Source organism: Melospiza melodia, chromosome 1, assembly GCF_035770615.1.
Source record: "Melospiza melodia melodia isolate bMelMel2 chromosome 1, bMelMel2.pri, whole genome shotgun sequence".
Classification (NCBI taxonomy): Eukaryota; Metazoa; Chordata; class Aves; order Passeriformes; family Passerellidae; genus Melospiza; species Melospiza melodia.
In genome coordinates, this window is record NC_086194.1 from 42,229,497 (window position 1) to 42,254,247 (window position 24,751).

The window sequence follows — 24,751 nt, forward strand, 5'->3', positions numbered from 1 at the left end:
CAAGAGGACACAGTCTCAAGTTGCGTCAAGCTAGATGTAAGTTAGAAGTAAGAAGGAAATACTTCACAGAAAGAGTGGTCAGATACTGGAATCATTTACCCAGTGAGGTGGTAGAGGCATCATCCCTTGAAGAATTCAAAAAAAGACTGGATGTGGCACTTGCTGCCATGATCTAGTTGAACAGTTAGAACATCGGCTGGACTAGATGATCTTATAGGTCTCTTCCAGTCTTGAAATTCTGTGATTCTGTGATTCTGTGAATTTCCCATTGACTTCAGCCATCCCGCCATATCTGCACAGGAAATGAAGAGAACATGAAAGGAACACGAAAGCCAACCTACCGTGCAGTCTGTGTGCTCTAATGAGCGCTGGCATTGTTTGTCAGACTCCTCAGGACAGCAGCTCCTTCCCCAGAGTCGTTTCCTATCCCCTTGGTAGCGTTTGTGGAGGGCAGCTCTGCTGTTGCTTCCGTTTGGCACAGACGAAAAGGGTATGCCCAGGAACTTTCCCCTCTGGTTTCTTCTGCCAGGGCCACGGATTAGTCTGATAAAAGAGATCACCTCCCTTAAGACCTTTCCTCTCCAATCCTCCTGCGTGGAGCACTTGCTGTCAAATTAGATTCCGATCAGGAGGAGCCTAATTAAAGCTTCTACCATTTTCGTGTTGACCTGTTGTGCTAAAATTGACTTTGGGAGGATAACAGGCACGGTTAACCCACTTGGTACCAAGATTACCCCAAAAGTTCCCTGTCATGCTACCTGTTTCTTGTGCACAGTTTCTTTGGCTTGAACATCTAGCTGATAGATGGTGAAAGGGGAAGCTGTTCAGATCCATTGCTTGGACATGCTCTTTTATAACCCAGCTGCCTAATTTATGTATTTCTTCAGAGCTCCCTTTAGTCGTGTATCCCACAGTCCCAGGACATACCTTATTTTGTAATGAAACACTGATAATTTTTTTACATCCACATCATGATTCTGTTAAATCCTGTGTATCAAAACAGCTCAGCATCACAACTATCAATCTAAATTTGTTTATTCAGTACAACAGATGGGTTTGTCCCGTAGCTGTCCTGCCTTATCACTGGATTATCAAATGATATATGCCTTTTCCTGTATCAAATGGCTGTGCATGCTGTGCTCTTCCTTTTCCCTTTGTGTGAACTAGCAAAGCCCCCACAATAGCAGCTTGTGATGCCTTTCAGTGCCCTAATTCCTTTTTGGTTTCTTGGTTTTATGTGCTAAGACCTGTAATATTATTTGCAGTAGGAGATTACACTACGTGCCTCTGTGTTTGTGCACATTTCATCATAGTGGGCTGAGTTTTCAGTGTGTGTGGATGTGGGCATTTTGATATAGCAATAATTCATAGCTTGAAGAAAGGGATATCTGCAAAGTACTACTTTTTTAGTACTACTTTTTATATATGTATAAATTTTTTTAAGTTATTTGAAGATTTTTTTCCCTTTTTGATTTGAAACTAGTAATACCAGGCTTTGCAGGGAAAATGTGCTAAAGATCTCTGCACACAGACTTTTTGAACAAAAAGCTGCCATGTCATTGTACAGGCTTTCCCTTCCCCCCTCAGTGGGAAAACAGGAACTTCAGAGGGGGCAGTAAATAGCTGAAATACTCAACAAAGAGCACTTGAACAAAAGGCTGGTAACACCTCATTGTTGTATCTGCACTATTGTCATTCTAGGGAAGAAAATACTAGGCAGAAGAAAGCCGTGATCCAAATCTGAGGAAATAGAACGGGGAAAAGGTGTGGAAGTTAGCTAAGTAAATATAATTTAGTTGATTGTGTATATTGGGATGCTGTAATATAAACAGCACTACAGGAAAAGGCTTGGGTTTTTCAGAAGAACCATTTGGGTGGGAAGGTCAAGCTGTAAGCTTGCTTTTTATTCAAAAAGCTTGTGTGCAGTGAAAGATATTTTCAAAGTGTTTTTCCCCCAAAGCAAGTGCAGAGCACACCATCACTCTGCCTGTAATTCCTCAGCAACTTGGCTGTTGCTACCTTACCTGGAGCTCTCCTCCCCATAACCTTGGTGTGTGCTGCATCACTTGCTGCTCATGAATCACAGCTCACACGCAGACAGCCTTTGACAAAGCCAGTGGCTGCATTTTTGGACATTGGTACTTTCAGCTGCCTGCACTGCCCCAGCAGCTGACCCAGTCACGGCTCCCCTCAGCCTGAGCTGTGACTGAGCACAGCAGTGGTGGTTGACTCCAAACTGCTTGGTGGTGGTGGTCTGACAAGGTGACTGCCCTCCATTTATCTGCCTTTCTCATTCCCAAGTGCTCGCTGCTGTGGGAGCCTTGTCTTCCCTTCTCACAGCTCAGTCTGTGCACGAAACTCACTGTCTTAGTCTGCTCACTGGGCTTTGACAGTGCAGGGGATGGGTGGAGGCTGGATGGGATGGAGAGCAAGCAGTGCTATCTCAGTTTCATGATGTGCTGAGGAGATTTCCCTGAAATTTAGAACAAAGCTCTAGCCTGGGCTAGGACTGTGTGCTTTGCTAGATCCATCTAGGGGTTGTACCAGCTTTCAGTCTAACAACATGCTTGTCCCCCAGAGGAAACAGCCCTGCTGACAGAGGAGCTGGAAGGAGAATGTGTGGGGAATACCTTACCACTAAGAGGTGTAATTGCTCTAAACACTTTCAGCCATGAGGGATTCATTAATCCACAGTAATCCCTGTAGTTTGTAGCCATTCTGACATCTGTGAGCTGTATTGGGAAATCAGCTTTAGAGGAGAAATGGAATGAAAAATTCTTGAAAACCCAAAATATATTAGCTGTATTGTGGAGACAGTGAAGCATGAGGGAATGCAGTGAGAGCAGCAGCTCTTGGCATTTCTGTGTTTATGCATTATGGGAGGCAAATACAAAATTTCTGGTTGCAGACTGATAGCTTATAAATGCAGACAGCTGACAAGGTCTCCATGCCTTGCTGTTCACTGCAGTTCACATTCTAGCCTGTGGTGATACCACAAACCAGTGATTTGTTTACCTCAAATACACTGAGCACTAGAGTGCAGTGACTGAGGAGCAGCTTTGTCTGCAGTCACCCTTGCAGGGCATTAACCTCTGGCACAACAGCAGGGCAAACATCTGAGGGACATTAAATCATTTCTGCTCACATATTTAAATCTGGATAAGCCAATGGATTGAGGGGGATTTTTTCCCTTGATTGAAGACTTTTTTCTTGCACTAGAAAGCTGGCATTTGTCACCAGTTGTTCTGTTCTTTGTTTACATAAGGCCCATTGAAGCAGTTGGAGAACATTATACCCTGCCCCACAAATAAGCATGTATACTTAATTTATGACTTTGGTAGTTTGAATTTCGAGTGTCAGGTATCCCACAGACCTTTTTACTTTGTTCTTTTATACTGCATGCACTGCTTGAGTATTTATTATGGAGAGCAGACAGGCTGTGGGAAGTCCTTCAGGCTTGTGGACTTTTTTCTTCAGAACCTTGAAAATAAAGTTATGGAGCTTGAGGAAAAGGAGTTCTCTAAAAGTATGACTCATGTGTAGAGTTGTTTTACTTGTTTGGCCAATTAATTTTTTTTCATTTGGCAATTAATATTTTCACTTGCATATAATTCTTCACCCTAAAGTTGCTTGTTTAGTACCCTAAACATCTCTGCAAAACATTAAATGTGGAACAGTAGTAACAAGCCTTATATAGGTCTTATGTAGGTCTCTGTTGAAAACTTAATTCTGGATTTGTTCTTGATTCCTTCAAAGTCAACTCTTTCTCTTACTACCACAAAAATAATAAAGAGAAAGATAAAGCAGAATTTAAAAACCCAGTGTAGCTTGTTGCCAGAAGCAATGCTAGCATTTCTGATTATCTCTTGTTCAATTGTGTCTTGTCAACAATTTTGGATATGGCCCTTAGTTCAAAGTTATCTTTGATATATTGGTGACAGATGGCCATTTTGAAAAAGGACATGACTTGAAACTGACTCAGAAAAATTCAGATGAGAAATGGGTTGGGGTTTTTCACCAATGAAAGCAGTAGACATTACGGCAGTTTTTTTAGAGACAAGATGAATTTTATCATTGCAACACTTGTGCCAAGGTGTCATCTCTTTCCAAAAAGCAATGTTGTAAGTTGAAATCTTTATGCCATTGGCAACATGGCCAAAATGGTCCTTTCTGACAGTGAGGTCTTTGAACATAAATGCCTCCAAAACAGCATACGCAAGAGTTAAATATTTATAGGCATGTAGTTCTTCTGTGTTGTTATTGCAAAGTGTACTCAGGAAAGAAAGCAATTTTGTCAGAGAAGGAAAAGGATTTTTCATTGAGGTGCTTCTACAACATGTGGATCAGTCTTTGTAAAATCTTTAAACTTTACCTAAAAATGTGAATCACAGTCCTTAGGGTTGGATTATTATTCCTGGGACTCAATATAGAAGTAGTCTGCTTCTTAATAGGCAGACAACAACAGATCTGAATGCAGATTCCTTATTTCTTTATCATCTTATTTTCTCCTCTGTTTGTTGGGCAAGGGGAATTGTTTCAAATTTTGATGACGAGAAGATTCTGGCTCACAGCAAGAAAAAATTCTGTATTGTACAAAATCAATTTTCGTGGTTTTCAGCTGTGGAAATTAAAAGATATTTTCAGTCTAAAGGTTTTTTTTAAATAAACAGTTAAGGATTTCCTCCTGTTTAAATGGATGAAGAATGCAGCAAGAGGTTTTCATAGCAGGTACTCCCTTTGAATTTTCCATTGCATCATATCTGGCTTTATGACTTTGTATCTTAGCTGTGGGGCAAAATAAAAGTTATTCCCAAAGAAGTAATAAGCTTCCTATTTTAATGTAGCAGCTAAGATTTGTGAAACAATGCTGCGTGCCCGCTAATTTTAGGCATCTCTATTTACATGGCCTAACAGGAAGATGGAGATGTAAAAATAGCAACAAAGAGCCAGTGACATTATTAATAAAGCAGCTGTATACAGCATTGTTCTCTTGTAGACAGCCTTTAAACAAAGTGAACTACATAAATAATCATTTGTAATTCATAAGGTAGTCATTGTTAGGGATTCTCCTTTAAAAATAATTCACCTTATTAATGTAAAAACAATGGCAAAATTACTTTTTTTTGGTATATGTGTATTTCACATGCACCAAATGTTAAAATTAACTTACAAAATCATTGCTATTTATTGAGAAGCTGGTATTTTTCTACCCTCAGGAAGTATGTCCCTTCAGAGGAAATGGGAAGAAGGATGATAGAGTGCTGCAAAACTTCTTTCAAAGGAAGAGTTTGTATATCTGTAAAAGAGGCAATATCAAGGTTAAGGAAGACTTTTCATGTATGTGATTTTATTGGATCAGAAGAACAAATCCTTCTGCCATCATGCTCCAATAAGAAACAGTAGTAGTTGTAGTAATAAAAAAAATAGTAAATAGCCATATTGAGGAAGACATGTTCAGACAGATACAAATGGCCCTATATCTTTTGATCTCAGAATCTGCTTCTGCAGTTTAAATAATAAAAGAAAAAAGTAAATGAGATTACAGACAGTTACTGCATTTTTTTCCTAGTTTTTCTGTACAAGGACAATCATTTCCTCACAATGCACATCCCAAAAGCAAGAAACAAACATGGTATTCAGTGAGCACAGCAGATCAAGCCTGCACATTTAATTTGTATAAGTGCTTTATAAAGGAGAAATAGTATTCAGAACTCAAGGGCTATACTGTGGTCATCACCTCCATAAATACGCCTCTACTGCTTGGCTTGAAGTAGTCCCTCTCAGGAAGGACTTCTCAGGAAAACTCTCATGTGTTTATGAACCAGGCACTGCATTTGTGTAAAGGAAAAGGAATATATTAAGCTTTTTGTCTGCCCCACCCAAACTCCTGAGGTGGAAGGGGGCAACCCTATCCCAGAGTTAAACTGCAGCTGCACTCTGAAAGTCCTTTCTGTCTTGAGGAGAGATGTGAAATTCATCATCATCTGACATTCTTGGTGAATGTGAGGAAGCTTCTTTCTTTGTCCACATCTTAGGTTCATGTTTCAAAACAAGAATTCAAAAAGCTTGCCAGTGTGGTTTTCCTTTTTTTTTCTTTTAATTTAAATTGCCTCAAGGAAGCACTGCAAGCTCTTTTAAGTCCTTCCACCAAGCAGCTGATGTTACTGACTAATGTGAGCTCTCAAATCTACACGTAATTTTATAGTATGAAGATCTAAAATTTAAATCACTTAAATCATATGGCATTGTATGAGTGCAATGATAGGTCTCCTCACCAATCAACTCAGTAAATTGCAGCAGGATCTCCTGTGAGTCACATAGAATTTATTTTTACTTCTCTACTGCCTGTTTGGGGACTAAACTGTTTAGAGGACTAAACTGAGTGTTAATTCTCAAAGAAATCATTTACAAGTTCTACTCAGAACTCCAAAATGTAATAATATTTGAACCTTAAATAAAAAAAAATCATTCAGTCTTTTAGTTTCACCAATCTTGATTTATAAGGAGGCTTTTGAAAAGGAAAAATTATTGGAATATGGAATTTTATCACTACTTTTATATCCAAAGGTGTTTGTACTGAATCTTCAATTTTTTCCCAAAAAAGCCATCACCTCTAGAAGCTGTACAAAAGAAGCCACTAGGACACAAAAAAATAGATATCCTGTGCCTTCTGTGTCTCTATGTGACTATTCTGCTTTGTAATTGTCTGCTTTAAAATTCATACTTGAAGGCGTGGTTAAATGAAAATTTGCTCAGAAAGTAACTGGAAAGGCAGATTATTTTTTATTTGATTCTAATGTGCTATTACTTTACATTCTCCTTTCTCTGCTGCTCAAGGGCAAAATGTAGCAGCAATTCCAGTGAGTAATTCCCAGCTCCATGATAGTGCAGCGTTTACTGTAGCAGTACCACTTCACGGTTTCCTGACAGGGCTGGGAGGAGGCAGGGAGTTTGGAATCAACAAGCATTTCTGCACAATATCACAGTGTTTCTCTCTAGGAAATCCTAGGTGGTGAGAGAAACCCCTGCCACGGGCAGGCCTTGCGGAATTGGAAGGAAGAGGGAGTGGCAGCAGCATTCCTTTCAGTAGCATCCCTTGGGACTGTTTGATAAGAGGCCAGGCAGTCTCCTCTCCTTGGTGTTTAGATGCTCTTGTCGACCTTTAGAGATTGAGCACTGTGGAGGTCACTGCCTTGCACTGTCACCCTTCCAGAGAGGTGAGTAAGTGCTGCTAAGGTCAGGCTGCTTGTCTCCAGTAGCGTTTGTACCACCCCTCTTTATTTTCACATGACACTGTGGCCCTGATGGAGCCGCTGATAGCAGTAGCCAGTGTGGTCCCAGCCAGCTGCAGCAGCTCTGAACCTGCAGGTCCTTCTCCTGGCTGCCTATCTCACTGTATTCTGCATCAAGACACTTTCAGACTAGAGAACGTGATGGGCACAGACAAGGCTGTCTTCTGCTGCCTCTTTGTAGATGGTGGCGCTGTGATACCAAGTTAATGTATGCACAGCGTACAGTAACCTATATAAATTACTCCATGTGTGCAGGTCCCCAGGCAAAACACAAGGTTGAGTTAGAATTTACAGGCATGGATAAGCAGTACTGTGCTCCTGAATGCAGCCCTCAAACTCCAGAGCATTTAATGTGGAAAGTGCCCTGGGACAAGGACCAATCTTTATGCTTTGTACACATTTTAATGGTCTGTTAATGATCAACCTCCACTCTGAGAAGATAAATTTCATGATGATATAATTCAAGCCAGATTCTTCACAGTTGTTTGAGATTATTGTAATTCTACTTTAGAAACAAATGATATATTGATGTGACATGTAATCATCTCATCATATTCTATTCACACTTCTACATCTTCCAGTCCTTGGTTGTCAGGGTTGCAGGAAAGGAAGGCAAGTTAAAACCAGAAGTAATGGATCTGGTCAGTGGTTTGTTTAGCTCAGTCTCTAATATTTACTGATACTGAAAACTTAGGGAGGAATGTAAGAAGGAGCATGTACTGCAAGCTTTTCTTCTCTGTTCTGGTTTTCTAACTTCTAGCAAAATGCACATTTAAGAATTTCCAGTGCTGAAGATTGCTGACTATCCTGACTGTCATGTATGTCCATAATATATACAGACAGGACTGACCCAGAGTGTGTATGATGTTTCCTATGGCATTGTGTGATTTGGTTATGTACTGTGGGGTTTTTTCCTTCTTTTTGATTTTGTTTTTAAAGACCATTTCATTCTGTTTGCTTTTCATCTTTTTGTGTGATAATCTTAGCAGGATGCTTCTTGTGTTGCAAGTCCTAATCTACTCCTCGCTCCCCTCTTTGTGCCACCTGACATTGTGCAGATTTCTGTCATATCCTCCTTCAGTCTTCAACAGAAAATTGGATCTGTCTTTTTTTCCAGCTTTAACTTTCTTTTCTTGTAGGAGCTGTTCTCTGTGCCTTGAATAATCCAACTGAATCATTTTGTAAGTGGAAGGGAGGAATGAGCAGAACATACTCAATGTGTGGGTATATCATTGATTTATAAAGCACTCTGGAATTTTCTCTTTGGTAGAGGTTTTTATTACTTTTTTTTTTTTTCTAAGAGTTTCTAATCTTCCATTGTAACATTTTGATGACACAAACAGAATTTACGACCTGAACAAACTCTTGTTTCTTATTTACCTTCTGAATATCCACTACTCTGCCTCTAGTTATTAATAGAGCTTCCTGAGAAACTGTAAGAAATCTGTTGTAGTGATTTCATAATTTTGATGTGGTATGTCTGTGTTTTCCAGAAAACATATCTTGCTTTTTTAATATAGCCTACCTCCTTAAATTTACTGTGTCACTGGTGTTAGCTCTGGTCTTCTGGTCTCACACATTCCATGCATATTTCTCAGGTGAAGCAACCTGTAATGTGCTGCTGGCATGGACAGCACGATTTCCTTACTGACCCCCACCCCTGGGTGATTTTTCTGGGATGCCAGATGCAGTGAGTCGGAGCACCGTATCACAAAAGATTCCTCATGCATGGACTGCAGTGGAGAAGGAGTACCTTTGTGATTTACACCTTTTTAGTAGGTGGTAGATTACTAAGGTGACGTGAAATTGGGCGTGCTGCTGCATTTTGCCTGGGTGCTGCTGTCTTTATGCCTGGGCAGTGCCCATTCTGATCAGACAAAAAGGTTTCTCGCTTGCATGCCTCCCTCTCTCCACTCTTCCCAATGAGACTTCATAGTTCCTTGGGCACTCCTGAGTGCTGGCTGAACACCAGGACTGGGCTTGATTTACTGGCTCACACATGAGGAGGTCTGGTTCCCGGTTTTTTAGGCAGAGGTGTTCCTGGACTCTTTCTGGGGGGTTTGGGGTAGATGTGGGAGGACTTCCCTGCTTTGTGGAGCTGTGGGAAAGGCAGGGGAGATCTGTCAGCCCTCGAAGGGCTTTGTCTGAAGTCTCATTCCGGAATAGGTGTGTTCCCTATTGAATGAAGTGTCTGCCAGAAGGCTTTGACCCATTTCAGTCTTGGGTCAGGAGGTTTTCTGACAAGTCACAGGATTTGGACTAAAGTCTGGGGTAAGAGAGTTCAGTCTTTGATGAAGATATACATCCGGAACATATTTTGGCACGTGCTGCTTCCAGCAGTTTTCTTTCTTAGGAAATCTGTCCTAAGCAACAACTCTGGGGAGGTGATTCTCTGAAGCAATGGTCAGTATTGCCACCGTTTCAAGCCCATTTAGCCTGTAGTGAGAGGTGTGTGCTGGTGCTGCCACAGAGCCAAGAGCATGACAGAAATCTTCAAGATTAGTGGGAAGATTCAACACTGAAAACTGGTCACTTGAGAATAATTAAACAGGTATTCAGAAAATTTTTAGAAATTCTGGGTAAGTAGAAGAGACTGAATTTTGGGCTTTGATTAGGCAGAAGTGTTTTCAAAGCTAGGAGAGGCTTGAGACCCATAGCTGCTGCTTAAGTTTGATGCTAAGAGTTGTACTGTGCAAATTATAAAATTGGTATGTCCACTATGACCACTGCATGCTTCTGTGAGCACTGTGGATTTTAGAATTTTTTTCTAGCAAGGCAAAGCCATGAAAAATCTAATGAGAGGGGGACACTAGAGAGTGGCTGATGTCAGCTCGCTGTAATGTTTGGTGCTTGAAAAAAATGTTTGAGACTGGGAAAGAGAAGCAGTAGGGTAAGGCAATGGATTGATTAGATTGTTCCAGAGTACATTTACATGGCTCTTGAACTGTCAAAGACACTTAAGCAAGGTTCTTATATCTCTAGAAACTGTATCTGAAAAACATTTTTTAATTTCTTCATCTTTGCACCTTTACTCAGTGTTAATGGAAATAGTTGAAGTTTGAATCTTTCCATTTAAAAACATGCTTTTCTCTTTTTCACCTTTTCTCTGACTGCAGCAAGATTTTTATATTTTGTATTTTAGTCTGGATTGATGTTTGATTTATCCAGCAATTACAGGCTTTCACCTTATTTTTTCTTACACTTCTTTTTTTTTTTAAGTTGAACACATCAAGTATTCTTATTTTGACTAGTTCGTGAATAAACTTGCAGTTGATGTTGCTCTTGTTGTACCTGGTAATGAAATGAACCTGTTAAATTTGCTTGGGGAAGACACTCAAATTTGGAATTACCCTAGTGAAAGATATATATATATATATATATATAGCTTATTTTGAATGGTCCTTCCCGATTTGCAGGGGGTGCATTGAATGGCAATTGCCCTGATGCTGCTTACTGCTGGGCAAACTGCCCCTTTCCCTGAAGAAAAAAGCAATGATTGTGCTCGCTCTAGTGGCAGAAGGCAGAATTGTCGTGTCACTTCATGGATGATGTGTGAGAGCACAAAAATTCTGATTTAAAGACACTTTTAAAGTGCAGTGCAAACACTTACTCCATTTAGCCTGAGCTGGGAAAAGCATTAAAAAAAAAGTAATTCTGTATCTGTAAATAATCTGCAAATAAATCAATAAATCTGTAAAATAAAACCAGCTGGAAATGCTACCATTAAATCTGCCTGTTCTTATACTGACTGTCCTGGATATGTTCAACAGGAAAGGTAGAGGGAGAATTCTCTTTTTCTCACTCTTTTTTTTCTCATTAAAATCCACACCAGCACCACCATCTTGCTATGTAGCCAAGGCAGAAAAGGATGGAGGTTGAGACATTGACAGGCTGCTTGTGCTGCTGCTAAGGTAGCTCCTAACTTGTGATTTAGTAATGAAATAATGATGTGCAATAATTTAGAATGGTCTCTCTGTCTTCTAGTCATAAATCTCCTCTGCTAGGAAGAAGAGGCAAGATGTCCTGCTTTCTCCTTGCTGGATGCTGTCCATGTTAAGTGGCTCTGCATACAGCAGGCAATTCGTGCTGCAAATGCACAACTCTTCTAGTATCCATCTGCCATCCTTTTCATCTGTGCCAGCAGCAACTCCATATAAATCCTGCAGTGCTTATGGTCACAGGAAGCATCCCCTGGATGAAGAATAGGAAAAGCTTCTGGCAAATGTACCAAATTTTTGTTTTGGTTTGGGGTTTTGTTTGTTTGTTTGTTTTGAATAGGTGAGCCGTGGGTTTTTCTTCCTGTCAGTTCTGCTACATCGAGACTTCTTTTATTGTGGAAAGGACATATACACATTTTTAACTGTGTTGCTGAGTTAACCACTCAGGAGAAATCCTGGAGAATTCCAAACCCTGGTATTACTGGAAAGGAGTTGTTACATTGTAGTCTTTTGAATGCAGGTGGCAAGTACAAATTTTCTTTTGCAGTTTTTAAGCTGCTTTGAAAAGCAAAACTGGAAACAGATTCAAGCTCACACCTGCTTTTATACCTGCTGACTTGTGACACGAGACAAGTGTCTCATGCACTAACAACAAAGCCCTCTTTTTTTTAAAGTGACTAAATAATCCAATACTTTTGAAGTTCTCAGCACTGCAGAAGAATTATGACGTTTATTTAAGGGTTTGAATATGTAATTAAGCATCTAATTTTAAACCTGCACACTCAATAATGTTGGATTTTGCTACCAAGTTACTTCCTTTTTACGGTGTCTGCCAACTGCTGAAGTATGCATTAGTGCATTGACATATTAATGTATTTTAGTAATGGAGGTACCTGATCAAGCAGCAGCCAAATGACCACAAAATAAATGTCTGAGTTGAAATCAGAACCTGCCATAAACAACAGAAAACTGCTTGACTTTATCTTGCACTGACATCCCTATTCCCATCTGACTGGAAAAACTGGACCCATTGGTGGAGCCCTTATAGTCTTAGGACCCAGCATCCCCTCTCATCCATTTCCACATGAATGCATTATTTTCTTGGGCTTTCTTCATGCCTTTCCCTCCCCCTTTCTTGGGCTCATTTTTTCCAGAGTAGTAGTACGTTCCTGTAATTCTAATTAAGCATATTCTGACTTGCTCATAAATTAAAACCAAATACTTAGCTATTACTATTACACTCTAGCCTACCTGGTCATAGTGAGAATGAGACCTTCCCAGTTCCTGGGTGGAGCCTTCTGCCTTGTCTTAGAGCTGACCTGGAGCAGTGAAGGTGTCTGTGCACCATCTGTGCTCACTGAATTACTGCAGGCACTCCCCAGCTGTTGCTGATGTTGGCTTTCCAGTATTGCTTGCCTGTCACTCACTTGCCAGATTCTCTATGCTGGATGCTCATTGAGGTGACATGTGAATACAGTCCACTTTTTCCCAGTGGGGAGATGTGATACCAAACCAGTAGGAGAAGTGGCATTCTCAGCTCCAGCAGATACAGCAGTGTCACCCAGTTTGTACTGATCTGTTGAACAGCAAAGCTGTCATGTAAGGGGCAGTCAGAAAATTACAAGGCAGGCATTTAACACCAGAGAAACAATCTCGGTATTTAGCATGCTGAGAATATCAGCTAATCACGGAAGGCTTGTCTAGATGTCTGGATTCCTTTGGCTCCTGAGGTATTTTGTAGATGCTGACGGCCAGTGTGAACTTTAAATCAATTTATTGCATATGTTTACATATGCAGTGAAACCATTTGCCATATCATTTAACTACACGGAGTGAATTGTTGACCATGAGCTGATCTGACCTTTTCAGATCTAATCAAGAAGTCTGAAATATTATTTTAGCCTGTCAGCTCCAGTAATATGCTGTAAGAGTATCTGGATCTAACTGAAAATGTCAAATGTGCTCTAATATGCAACCCATCAAAGTTACGATGCAGGAACCAGTTAAGAATATAAATCTGTAACATCTGTGGTGCATCTCAATTGCCTGGGTGAGTTGTTCTGCCATTGATACAAGCCAGCTAAAAACATAGGCTAAAAGCAATTCTTCAGAATACACATGAGGTGTACAGCCACCTAAATATTAAAATGATCTTGGAAGAGGGGTGATGACTCCAGGTTAGAATACTACTGGAAAAAACAGGGCCCAGCATGAATAGTTGTGTTCTAGGGAATGTCTTGCTAGCTCTAGTGTGTGGTTACATAAGATTAGTGGTCTTGTGCAACCTCAGAATTTTCCTTTTTAATTTTAATAATTTGCCACTTGTGAAGATTTTGCTCTTTCAAATAATAATCCATTATATAAACAGAGGTATCCTTATCAATCTTACTGCATTTAGTACAAATTTTTCATAGTCCTGTACATTTCATGAGAAATCTACTTCTATATTTAAAAGTGTTCTAAAAACCAACACTTATAAGAGTATTTAATGATTAAATTTTAAATTTTTTTTCCTCACATTCAAAATAGGTTCGGTTCTTGGTATTTTATAAGATACTCAGACCTAGGATAAATCTGCCTTTAATAATTATTTATCAAGCACGAGATCAATTGTTTATCTGTATAATTTCTGGATGATGAATTTAAATTTGGATTCAAGTGTATGGGTGTAATGAAAAACAACTTTGTATCCTATGAAAATGGTAATTCTTTTTAGCTAAACAGTCTATCAAAATGGTTTAGCCTTAAAACACTTGTTACACTAAAATTGAGTTGCTTTTTATCTGATTGTGGGTAGTTCTTGCAATTTGAGGTGCTATTAACTGAATTGCTACTATTAGTAAAACGTTGTTGGAAGTAGAATTAAAATGAACTATGGGAAGCATTGCTGAACCGGTAACTTTGCATTGTAAATAGTGTGTTTTAAAGGCTCCACTTAACCCTGTTTGAGCTGTTCTTGCTTGGCAATGCTGCCCTCCCCTGGAATGCTGCGAAAAGCAGGATTTTTTTATTCCAGTTCTAGAGCTTCCTGTTGGAGAGAAATCGGTGTATTGGTAAAAACGCTGGGGGGAAAATGCTCTTAAACAGACCATTGTATGCCTTCTCTCTTAAGAGAGAAAAGCAAACTCCAAACAAACCATAAATCAGACATTAGTACAGTGCTTTTATGTATGCATGATGTACATGTAGATGAATGTACAAATAACATACATCTAATCTACTGTCAATACATGGTAGAGGGCTGAATTAAGTTTGTGTGGCAGTTTGGAGGATGAATTGAAGACAAACAGATACAAGGTGGTAGGAGGACCAATGACAAGAAGCTTTTCTATAACAGTATAGTTTTGTATTGTAAACATGAATGATAAATCTCAAAACATTATATGTATGTTCAGTTCTGCAAATGTAAATGTAAATGTGACCATGACCAGCAGCTTGCATGGGAATAGGATTGGCTCTTGTGCAAATGAAGCTGTAGCAAAACCATCATCTGCTGTGTTGATGACAAAGATGTCACCACCAGCTCAGGAAGTCCCTTCACTGCACAGTCCTGAGGGCTGAGGAAGGTAGTCCAAGGAAATATTGCTGTTGATGATGATCTGTTCTTTAATGTATTTCCTCAGGTGTCTGGTACTAACTGCTGCTGGAGATAGAATATTGGGGTAGAAGGTACTTTAGGCTGTCCAGCTGTGGCTCTTGTGTGTTAAATGCGCTGCTATTTGCTTTAATTTTGTAATCCTTCCATTTCTCACTGCTAGATAATTTCACCATAATGCAGATAGAGCAGAAAGAGTTAAACCTTGTTGCAAATACAGGAATTTTAGTTCCCACATTTGAGTCTAATAAAGTGTGTGGAATGAGCTTTGCTTTTTTGTTTGTTTGTTTGTTTTTAAGGTATAAAATGCCACTTTCATTTTATGGTTAAGATTTTTCTTATTGCTGGGCAACTTGAAAAACACACTTTTTTTTCCTGTGTCATATGACTTATATTTTGCTTGCTCCTCATTCCTTTTAATGCATTGGAGATCACCTAGCATTGGAGAAAACTGGAGAGAGTATGTTAAAACCTCTGGTTTGTGTATTTCTTTGTGTCTTAGATCTGAACAGACTGCCACATCAGGAGGGAGGTTTTCTCCCACTTGTTTGCTTGAGAACTTTGCTTGAGTGTGAGTCCTTGTCTACTACTTAGGGTCAAGTCACCTGGGAGATGTTTTAAGAGCTGTGGAATATAATGACATTCCCAATCTGACTTGCTCTTCTCCAGTTACAGTTGAATGTTGTAGTGGTGTTGATACTTTACTACAGCCTTTTACAGCAGGGTCTAGGAGTTGTTCTGTGTCTGTGGTGCCTGCCAATCCACAGAGCAGCTGTGGGCCATTCTGAGCTCCACTCCAACTAGTGAGTGACCTGTGACTGTGGCAGGTAGAACCTGAAGATCCCAGTGGTTTTCACAGGCTGTTGTTTCTAAAGTGACATTGCTGGCAGGAAAACAACAGCATTTGCCTTCATGCATCAGCAAGAAAGTTACAATAATCAATCCTTTTGGGAGCTAGCTGTAAAACCACTGCAAGTATGGCTCCAAAGTAGTTAAAGGTTGGGCAAAATCAACAGATAAGATGCCTTTCCCTTTGTGACACCCTGCTACAGCAATACCAGTTTTATATGTTCTTTTTTGTTAGATCAGTATTTTGCCAGTGCAGCATCCCCATTCAGCTCATCAAATGGTTCATGTGAACAGCAGTCTGAGGTCTAGAACTGTGACAGTTTTCTTTCTTCCCCATAACTTTTGCAGGTGCTGGGGCTGCTGGTGTGGACCCTGATTGCTGGAACAGAATACTTTCTCTATCCAGCCTTTGGCTGGGTGATGTTTGTAGCTGTGTTTTACTGGGTTCTCACCGTCTTCTTTCTGATCATCTACATGACAATGACCTACACCAGGATCCCCCAGGTGCCATGGACCATGGTGGTAAATATACCCACTCTTTGTTGTTCCAGCTTTGCTGGGTTTTGAAGAGAATAAAATATTGGTGCATTCTACATGTATATTTTACCAACTCTACTTGTACTCTTAGCAGATTTTTCCCTGATTACTGTGTGGCTGTGGTGTTTAACTTTCAAACTACCCAGACATATTCAAAGCACTTTTTCTGTGATGTTTCACCATTTTGTTCAGCCATTGATGTAGTGACTTGATTTTTAATGTGTGTGTGACTGATACTTATGCACAGTGACCTCTTTTTCTCTCTGTAGTGGTTATGTCCCATGAAGAATGAGTCTGTTGCTGCCTCTGAGGTAACAGACTTGGCCATATGGCTTAAACAGCAGAAATCCCTACTGGAATCAACACCATGCATTAGAAGCAGGACTTGGGCTCTTAAAACATGAGTCTTCCTCTGCTGAAGTTAAAGCAAGGATAGTTCAGAGGTAGCAACACTCTGACAATCCATATGTAGTTTACTGTGAAAATGTGCTGAAAATTATTTATATGTAAAATATGTACCATGTAAAGGATGTACCATGTAATCCTTTGCTTTGAGCTCAAGAGTTAAAGCAAATCAGATAAACAGCTACTGTAATTACAGAAAAAATTCACAGGCACTTAAAATGCAGATCCAGTTTTTATGGTTTGAGCAAACCTGGCCAGCTCTAACTCTCAACAGTATATTTTTACCTCATTTGCATAACAGCCTGGTCTTCGGGATAGTAGATCCTAAAAGTCATTGTCATTTCAGCCAACCGGCTATTTGTGACCCATCTAAGAATCACTATAAATTTCATCTTTACATTTGTTGGATACAGTGAGATACTGTTTTGTTTTGTTTTTTTAACAGCTAAATATTATTGACTAGGATTCTGTTATTTCTATGATGAAATGTATTTGACTTCTGTGTTGCTAACAGCCTGTTATCAGCTATATTGTGCATGTGACTAAAATTGAATACTAGAATACTCTCCTCTTTTAGTGTTCCCATTTGCTGCAGCAATAAATAGCCAGCTATAGCAATTACTAATAAGAACAACCAGGATTATGTTCAGATAGCTTCTCTATTTTCGAGTTTCATAACCAGCAATTACCATTAAGGCTGTAACACTGCTATAGAAATGTTGGATTATTTCAATTACAGCAGTAATGTATCTGGGTATATTTAAAGGTGTGTTTTTTTTTTTTTTTTCCCATTGCATTACATGTAAGTAAAGTACATTCAAAGGGAAAGCATCTTTATATCCATTTGAATAAAGCTTTGGTCATTACCCTTCTTTCATCTGTTGAATGCTATTATGAGGCAACTGCACATAAATGAGTTGCCCCTGATCTATGTGGCAGACCAACTGGAATATTTGATTTGTTTCTATTTCATATTGAGTATATTTCTTGCTCTGAGTTCCAAACAAATGTAAGTCCAAAAGGTAGTCTCCTTTTATATAAAAGGGTTATTTAAAGAGAAAATAAATGCAAAACAAATAAAAGATGCTTGTGTTCCAGCTTGTTTTGCCCTAAGGTATTAAAAGAGCTTTTGGGAACAGAGCTTTTGGGAACAGCCCTTGAACTGGTCCTTTGCTGCTCCTGTATGGCCAAGAGCAACGTTGAGTCTCTTTTCAGAGAGGTGCTTTTAAAGTCTTTGTTAGAAAGAGCATGACACACACCTTTTTGAGGGAGTTCACACCCACCTTTACCCTATTCTCTGAAGAATCCTGAATTTCAGTATCTGCCAGTTATTGCTGTGCTTCCTTAGGTGACAGTTAGCTCAAACTGCTCCTATTGTACGCAGTATCCAAAATTACATCTGGACATCTCTGTCATAAATTCACTTTTTGCAGGTTAAGCACATTACCAAATTGCTTCAGATGCAGTTACTTTTACTGCAAATTAACCCAAAAGATGTGCTTCAAAACTGACTCTCCTTCATCGTGCAAGTTTTTTGCTAAAACAATCAATGGAAGCTTTTAAAATCTGGTGAATTTGAATTTAAGAAGCAGATGGTAATTTAGCATGAACCATTTGGTTTGAGTAATATATTGGCAGCAAAGGCCCAATCAGCTTGCACTGCATTCCATCTTCCCCAACAGTGTTATTTCCCAGAGCAGCACTTTGCAGAAATTATGTGCTTTTCTCTTTTTTCTACATGACAAGATATTGCAGGGATTTGTAGCTTTCCAGGGTAATTGAGTCTTTTTGGAATGGGAAATCTGAAAATAACAACAAATACTCTAGGTAATCAAGTTTGGGGTTTCTAAATCAGTGCTTTACAGAAGTTCACCAGAACCTGCCAATTGTTGGCATCTCATCCTAAAATTGACAGTTTGATATTTTATTGCTGTACTGCCCAGATAAAACAAGGGGAGAGATCTGTGGACAGATATAGTACCTTTTATTAGACAAGCTGATATAGGTGAGATGAACCCCCACTCATTTGTAAGTGTGTGAATCAAATCTCAAGTGCCAGTCCTTGGACTCCATCTGAGTGCTGAGGCACTGCCCAGCCCAGTTCCCTGGGAAGGGATGGATGGAAGGATAGAAGGATGGTGGATATTTTCCACTGTTCCTTCTTAACTTCTCTTCTTGAGCTGCAGCTTTTTTATATTTTGCCAAAGCTGGTTAAAAGTGAATTAAATTGTGGGTAATTGGCATAAATTCCTAGCATCCACTGGGTCACACAGTGGGGATTAGTAAGTTGGAGTTGCACCAGCTTGGCGATATTTAGGCAACTAGAGCAACAGAGTTAGGGGTTATATTTGTGTGACAGTCTGGAGTGACAAACTGGGGTCAGAAGCTGAAAGGAGCTGATTATGTACATGAGGAAACCAGGTCTATATTGAGTTACCCATTCCTGCAATTATAACTAGATGCAAAGCATATCAGAGGCATTCCACTTAAACATGGCACCAAATTTGTATGCCTTAGACAAGTAGCAGAGTAGAATTTAAAAGGATTTAACTTTTCTTTTTTCAAGAAGAAACTTCCATGACCAAGTAGTAAAAAAGCAAAGGACAAAGTTTCATGCATACATTTTTCATCTTCTTAGACATCTGTTCTCTCTTCCTTTCCTGTTCTCTCTCACATGCAAATACCAAACAAACTTTTTGTTTGCTCTCTGTAGGGTTATGTGAGGTCATTGTTATCTGCTTTGCTTCTTTCTTAGTAATAAATATAAGTACCCTGAGACATTAACTTTGCCTCTTGAAAGAGAAAATGCATTATCTGCCATGACTACATGATGACCCATGTAGTCCAGTCAGACTCTTCTCCTACTTGGATTTACCTGCTTCTTTCTCCACTTAAAAACAGGCAGAAGTGAAAGGTACTGAGAGATGGAAGAATACAGCTGAGAAAAAAAGTCACTCTCTTTATGTCCTTCAGTAGTGTAGAAGACAAAGTTTTGGAAGCTTTATAAATACTCTCCATATGCCAGGAGTTGTTGGTTCCTATCTTTGTGTAGGTTAGAAGTGTAATCGAAATGCAGTTTGGTCTTGTTTCTTTGTTTGTTTTTTATCATGTAGAGTCATATTCTTACTGCCTAACTCTTCGATTGTGGTAACCAAACTGAGTCCTTACTTTCACTTCTGGAAAATCATGGCACACCGACTTAAGGACTTTTCTGGATTTAGTGTGATGGACAGAACAGTTTGTCCAAAATATCGTTAAATGTTTATGGATTTTCAAAGCAGTTAAATCTTAACCTTACAGATAGAAACATTGAAGAGGGCAAAAAGTTAAAAATGTTAGTTAAGAATGACATTTCTGGTGTACACTGCATGTGTTCACTGTATTTCAGAAGAGAGTTTTGTAATGCTGGAAAACGAATGCCTGTTCATATTAATAATGTATATTTGTCTTTTCAACAGGGTTTGTGTTTTAATGGAAGTGCCTTTGTTTTGTATCTCATTGCTGCCATTGTAGATGCATCTTCAGTTACCAAAGATCTGGACAATCACAATTACAACAGCTGGGCAGCTTCTTCAGTGAGTTCAATTTTTGTTTAAATCAATTCTACATCCAGTAAAGTTATAGCAAATGAAAACTCGTTGGAAGTATGGGTTGAAGTTGCAGGTGTTCTGCATTTTGAAAAGCTGCAGAGTAATAGGGGTCACATGCAAAACCTATAAGTAGCTGCAATTTAGTTCATAGTTTTTAGAGGTGACTAGAAATTTCACCCGGAGATGACAGTCACATCAGAAAAGGCAGTAATGTTTTTAGGATCACACTGATTTCCTCCTCCCTTGCCCCCATTTATAACCAGCTCTCTGGCTGAGGTCAGAGCCTGCACATCAGAACAGACAGAAAAAGATTGTGTGAGCATCGAGTCACCCCAATGCACCTGGACAACTTCAAAAGCAGTTTAAACTAACTCAGCTAACTTTGCATACTTATGCACAAGATGCATTCAGCTTCCTGCGGCCTGAGCTATTGTTCACACTGTCCACACTGTCCACACAGCACCTTGGAGAAAGCCCTGGAATGGTATTGCTGTTTCCACATTGATCTTCCTGTTACAGCTTCAACTTTTGATAATCTTTCCTTTGAGTTGCAAGGGCAACATGTGAAAAATCATGTAACATGATTAAATCACTAATTAGTCTGACATTACTATCTTAGTGCTTAGATTTAGAAATCCAAAACAGTCAAAGTGGACAAAAAATAACTTAAAACAAAAAAAGGAATAGAAATCAGCCTGACTTTTTGAGTTAGGTGAACACATTCCCTAGCAAAGTGAAGGGAGTTGTAGAAGAATTTATTTCATGTTGTGGCAACAGGAGTCAAATTCAATTGTATACAGGAATTCCAAATTAGTGAGTGTTCATGCTTCTGCAGTTGTCCTACTGACTATTCACAAATCCTGTCTGAAGCTTTTTTTGTATGGCCATGAACACAGGAACTATGAGCACCTGCTCTGTTTTTGTCCTGGGAATTGGATCATTAAATCCCTGTCATTTCAGTGGTGTTCAGGGTCTTCTCTTGGCAGTTTGTAACTACAGATCTGTTACTCAGCCACTGCAGCTGACAGGAACTTGCTTGCTGCTAGATAAAGCTTCCATGCTGATTCAGGTTTTATGCAAAATGCATGACTGCTCAGTGTCTCATGGGAGGTTTGGATTCTCTTCTAATACTTCCTAATAATGTTTATCTAACACAGTGTCTAAATAAACTATTAAATGTGGATTCTTGCTTTCAAAATCCATTAAGGGTTTCAGGGATAGAGGATTTAGCAAATCATCTATCCCCAGTAGTCATTCTGTTAGAAAGATTTTAGATGGTGCTTTTATTTAATAAGAAACAAAATCATTGGAAAAAGAAGAACGCTCCAGTATTTTATTGTAATAAGATTTTACATCACCATCTACAGTTTTTTGGAGTTAGAGATTAAATTAGCATTAGACAATGCTCACCAAGAGCCCCCTGTTAAAAGGCTTAGATTTCTGCCTGGATGCTCAGCATGTGAGCTTCACAGTGCCTACTGTGCTCAGCAGTGCCTACCCATGCCAATGATGGCATATAAGCCAGGAACAACTGTAGAATCATAAAATATTTTTAGGCTGGAAGGGACTTCTTGGAAGCCATCTGGCCCAACTCTCTCCACTCCTACAGCTGGGCTAACTCATATCAGCTTACCAGGGCCTCGTCCACTTGAATTTGAGTATTTCCAAATATGGCCATTCCACAATGCCTGTGTTTGATTACTCACACTGTGTGCTGGGTTTTTTTTTTCCCTAATATCTAATTGAAATTTCCTGCCTATAACTTGTGTTTGGTTCCTTCTTGTCCTATAATTGCTCAGCTCTTAGAAAAGTGGTGTTAATCTTATTTGCAGTGACAGCTTTACTTGATTCAGTTACTAGCACAAAACATTCTGGTATTTTCGTTAAGACCGTGTTGAATATTGTCTGTTTTGAACAACATGCAGTGATTAACAGGAACTTAAGCACTAGTGCTGAATTGGACTTTATCAGTACAAGTGAAATAAACCTAGCCTGCTATAGAAGGCTTATAATGGTATCAATTTCTGACAATGTAGTAATATGACAGCGTGGTTGCTGTCACTGAGGAATATCTTTATCCATCAGTAAAGGACCTCTGAAATTGGTAAGCTAATCAGCAGTGCTGTTTGAGAACATGTCTGGGCCTGCATCTAAATCCAAGCTTTCTCTGTAAGCAAACAGATGCATTGTGAGCCGTGCTGGGGTACAGGTGGGCTGTGAGCAATATCTGAAACACAGCAGCAGGGCAGGAATGCTAGCTTGAGCTCACATCGTCCATATAATGAGGAATTTATTTAAAAAGTTGAAATATGTCATGTTTTGTCTGCTCCAAGCCCATATTTCTAGGCATAGTGTAAGCTTACTTTTACACAGTGCTGGCTGTGATGGCCACACAAGCGCAAGGTGAGAGTGTGCCATTTTTTCTCAGCTTGCTATTTTCCTTTTTCCCAAGTCCCATAACTAATTTTTTTTGCCTCAGAAATTACAATACTTTCAAATATCTTTATTTCCTAATCTGTTTTTTCCTCTCTCTCAACAGTTCTTTGCCTTTGTGGTTACCTCCTGCTATGCTGGAAATACGTATTTCAGCTTTATATCCTGGCGATCACGAACTTTGCAGTAAATACTTTGTTAAGGTGAATCCTGTTGTGTAAAGTACCTTGAGGATTATTCAATTTTGATAAAAGCTTGGAAGAGGGGTGAGGTATTTTTGAACATTTCTCCTAGAATTGACACGATATAAACTGAGATCAATGGATTATTTATAATAATGCCATCTTTAGAGACATTTTTAACCTGACTTTGTACTATATAATAAAATTTCATACTGCTTCTTTTAAAATCAACATAGTATTTTTCTAGACATTGTATAGTTATTACTACTAGACCTTTAAAAAATCTTACTCAATGTGCCACTTATGTAAATGTAACTTTTTAAATGTTACAGTTATACTTTTGATACTGAAGGCTACCAAAACTAAGATTGATATTGTATCATTATTATGTATGAAAAAGTGACATTGTGCAGAAAAAAAACACCTGAAAGTTTAAAAAATAAATAAATAAATGATCCAACTGTACATGTTTTGTAAACTGAGAGCAGAAGCTTGCTTTTTTAAATTTCTTTTTCAGAGTACAATAGATACTACCAAGAATTCTGATGATCCTGTCGGTGTGCATAATGTAACAGCTTCTCAGATCACGAGGTTGCTTTTGGTTACTGTAGGTCTGAAGCTGAAGAAATGCTGTTCCTGGAACACATTATCTTAACAGGTTTCTCAGATCCAACAGGCTCCAAAGCAGGAGCCCAGACAACACCCCCTTAGTGCTCAGTGCTCAGCCTGCTGAGGGCATCACAAATCTCTGGCTGAAGGTAACAAACACTTCTTGTTTCTCAGCAGACTCTGTTGTTTGGGTTTTCTTCTCCTCAGATTAGGCCATTACTCTCTCTTATTAAAATCTGGGCTTCTAAATCCTATTAAATGATACAGAGATTAAATCCACAGCAGAATTGTCAAGACACCAGTTCTACAAGAAAGGAATTTCCTCCCTCCTTTCCTGTCTACTGGCATCATCTGCAACTTGTTAGTTTAACAAATGAAGTTGGTACTCCTATTTAAATAACTTTGAATCAAGCAGAAGTATGACAGAATATGACTTTCAAAACAGATACCTTTGAAAATTACTTTCAAATACAAATTACCTAAGGATTTTTTTCCAGAAATTACATGGTGAGTGAAAGGTTGTGATTATTTTATGATGTTATTTAAAGCTTTCCTCATTTAAAACTACTGGTGAACCTTTTATTCTTGGATTAAGAAGGTTTGGATTCCCTTCTAGTCTTCAAAAGCTTATTTGGTTGATAATATATGGCAGCAGAGAAACCTTACTGCTTAAAAAAATCTTCTTTATTTCTCCTTGTAAATAAATGGTGTGTGGTTACTTACATATGTGCCTGGCAGAAGATTTATCAGCAGACAGCTAATTCCCTTCTTGATCACATGCTTTTTTTCTTGATTATCTGTCAGTCATAAGATTTCAGTGTAAGGGAAGCCAAGATATTATTTAAAAACCTATATTTGTCTACAAATTGCATTTGGCCTACACAACATGGGTCAGGCTGTCTGCTGCTTGCTAAATTTATCCAGTTGTGAGAAGGAAGAATGGCTACCAACTCTGCATTTTATCTACACAGATAAAATGTGTCATTAAAATCCTGTATGCTCTTTTCCATCGCTGGGAATAGAAAGAATCAAAGGCATTGAAATGATCCAAGTGCCAACTGATAAACTGTGACTTTATCAGTCACACTGTTAGAAATATAGCAAAAATTAAAGTTTCATCAGTGACTTCTCATCAGTCAAAAAGCTTCAGTAGTGATAGAAATTCTTTCTTAATTGATATTTGATGTATCTATTTCAACTCCAAAGGATGTGACTATGTTTGCACAAACATTTCAAGATTTTGTAGTAACTGCAATGGTTTGGTCTAAACTCATAACCCAGACCTCATTTGTGGACAGAGGCAGTAAGAGGAATAGAGCTA

The 24,751-nt window shown here is 39.0% G+C and overlaps 1 protein-coding gene across 1 annotated transcript in view; it reads left to right on the forward strand.

Moving 5' to 3' along the window:
* The window catches only part of CMTM8 (CKLF like MARVEL transmembrane domain containing 8), a 35,242-nt gene extending 11,943 nt beyond the window's left edge, over positions 1-23,299 (forward strand). The window contains exons 2-4 of the mRNA XM_063155211.1: positions 16,023-16,196; positions 20,075-20,191; positions 22,746-23,299. Coding sequence (XP_063011281.1) covers positions 16,023-16,196; positions 20,075-20,191; positions 22,746-22,829 — 375 coding nt within the window. The 3' untranslated portion in view covers positions 22,830-23,299. The remainder of the gene's footprint in view (positions 1-16,022; positions 16,197-20,074; positions 20,192-22,745) is intronic.
* Positions 23,300-24,751: the final 1,452 nt, after the last annotated feature.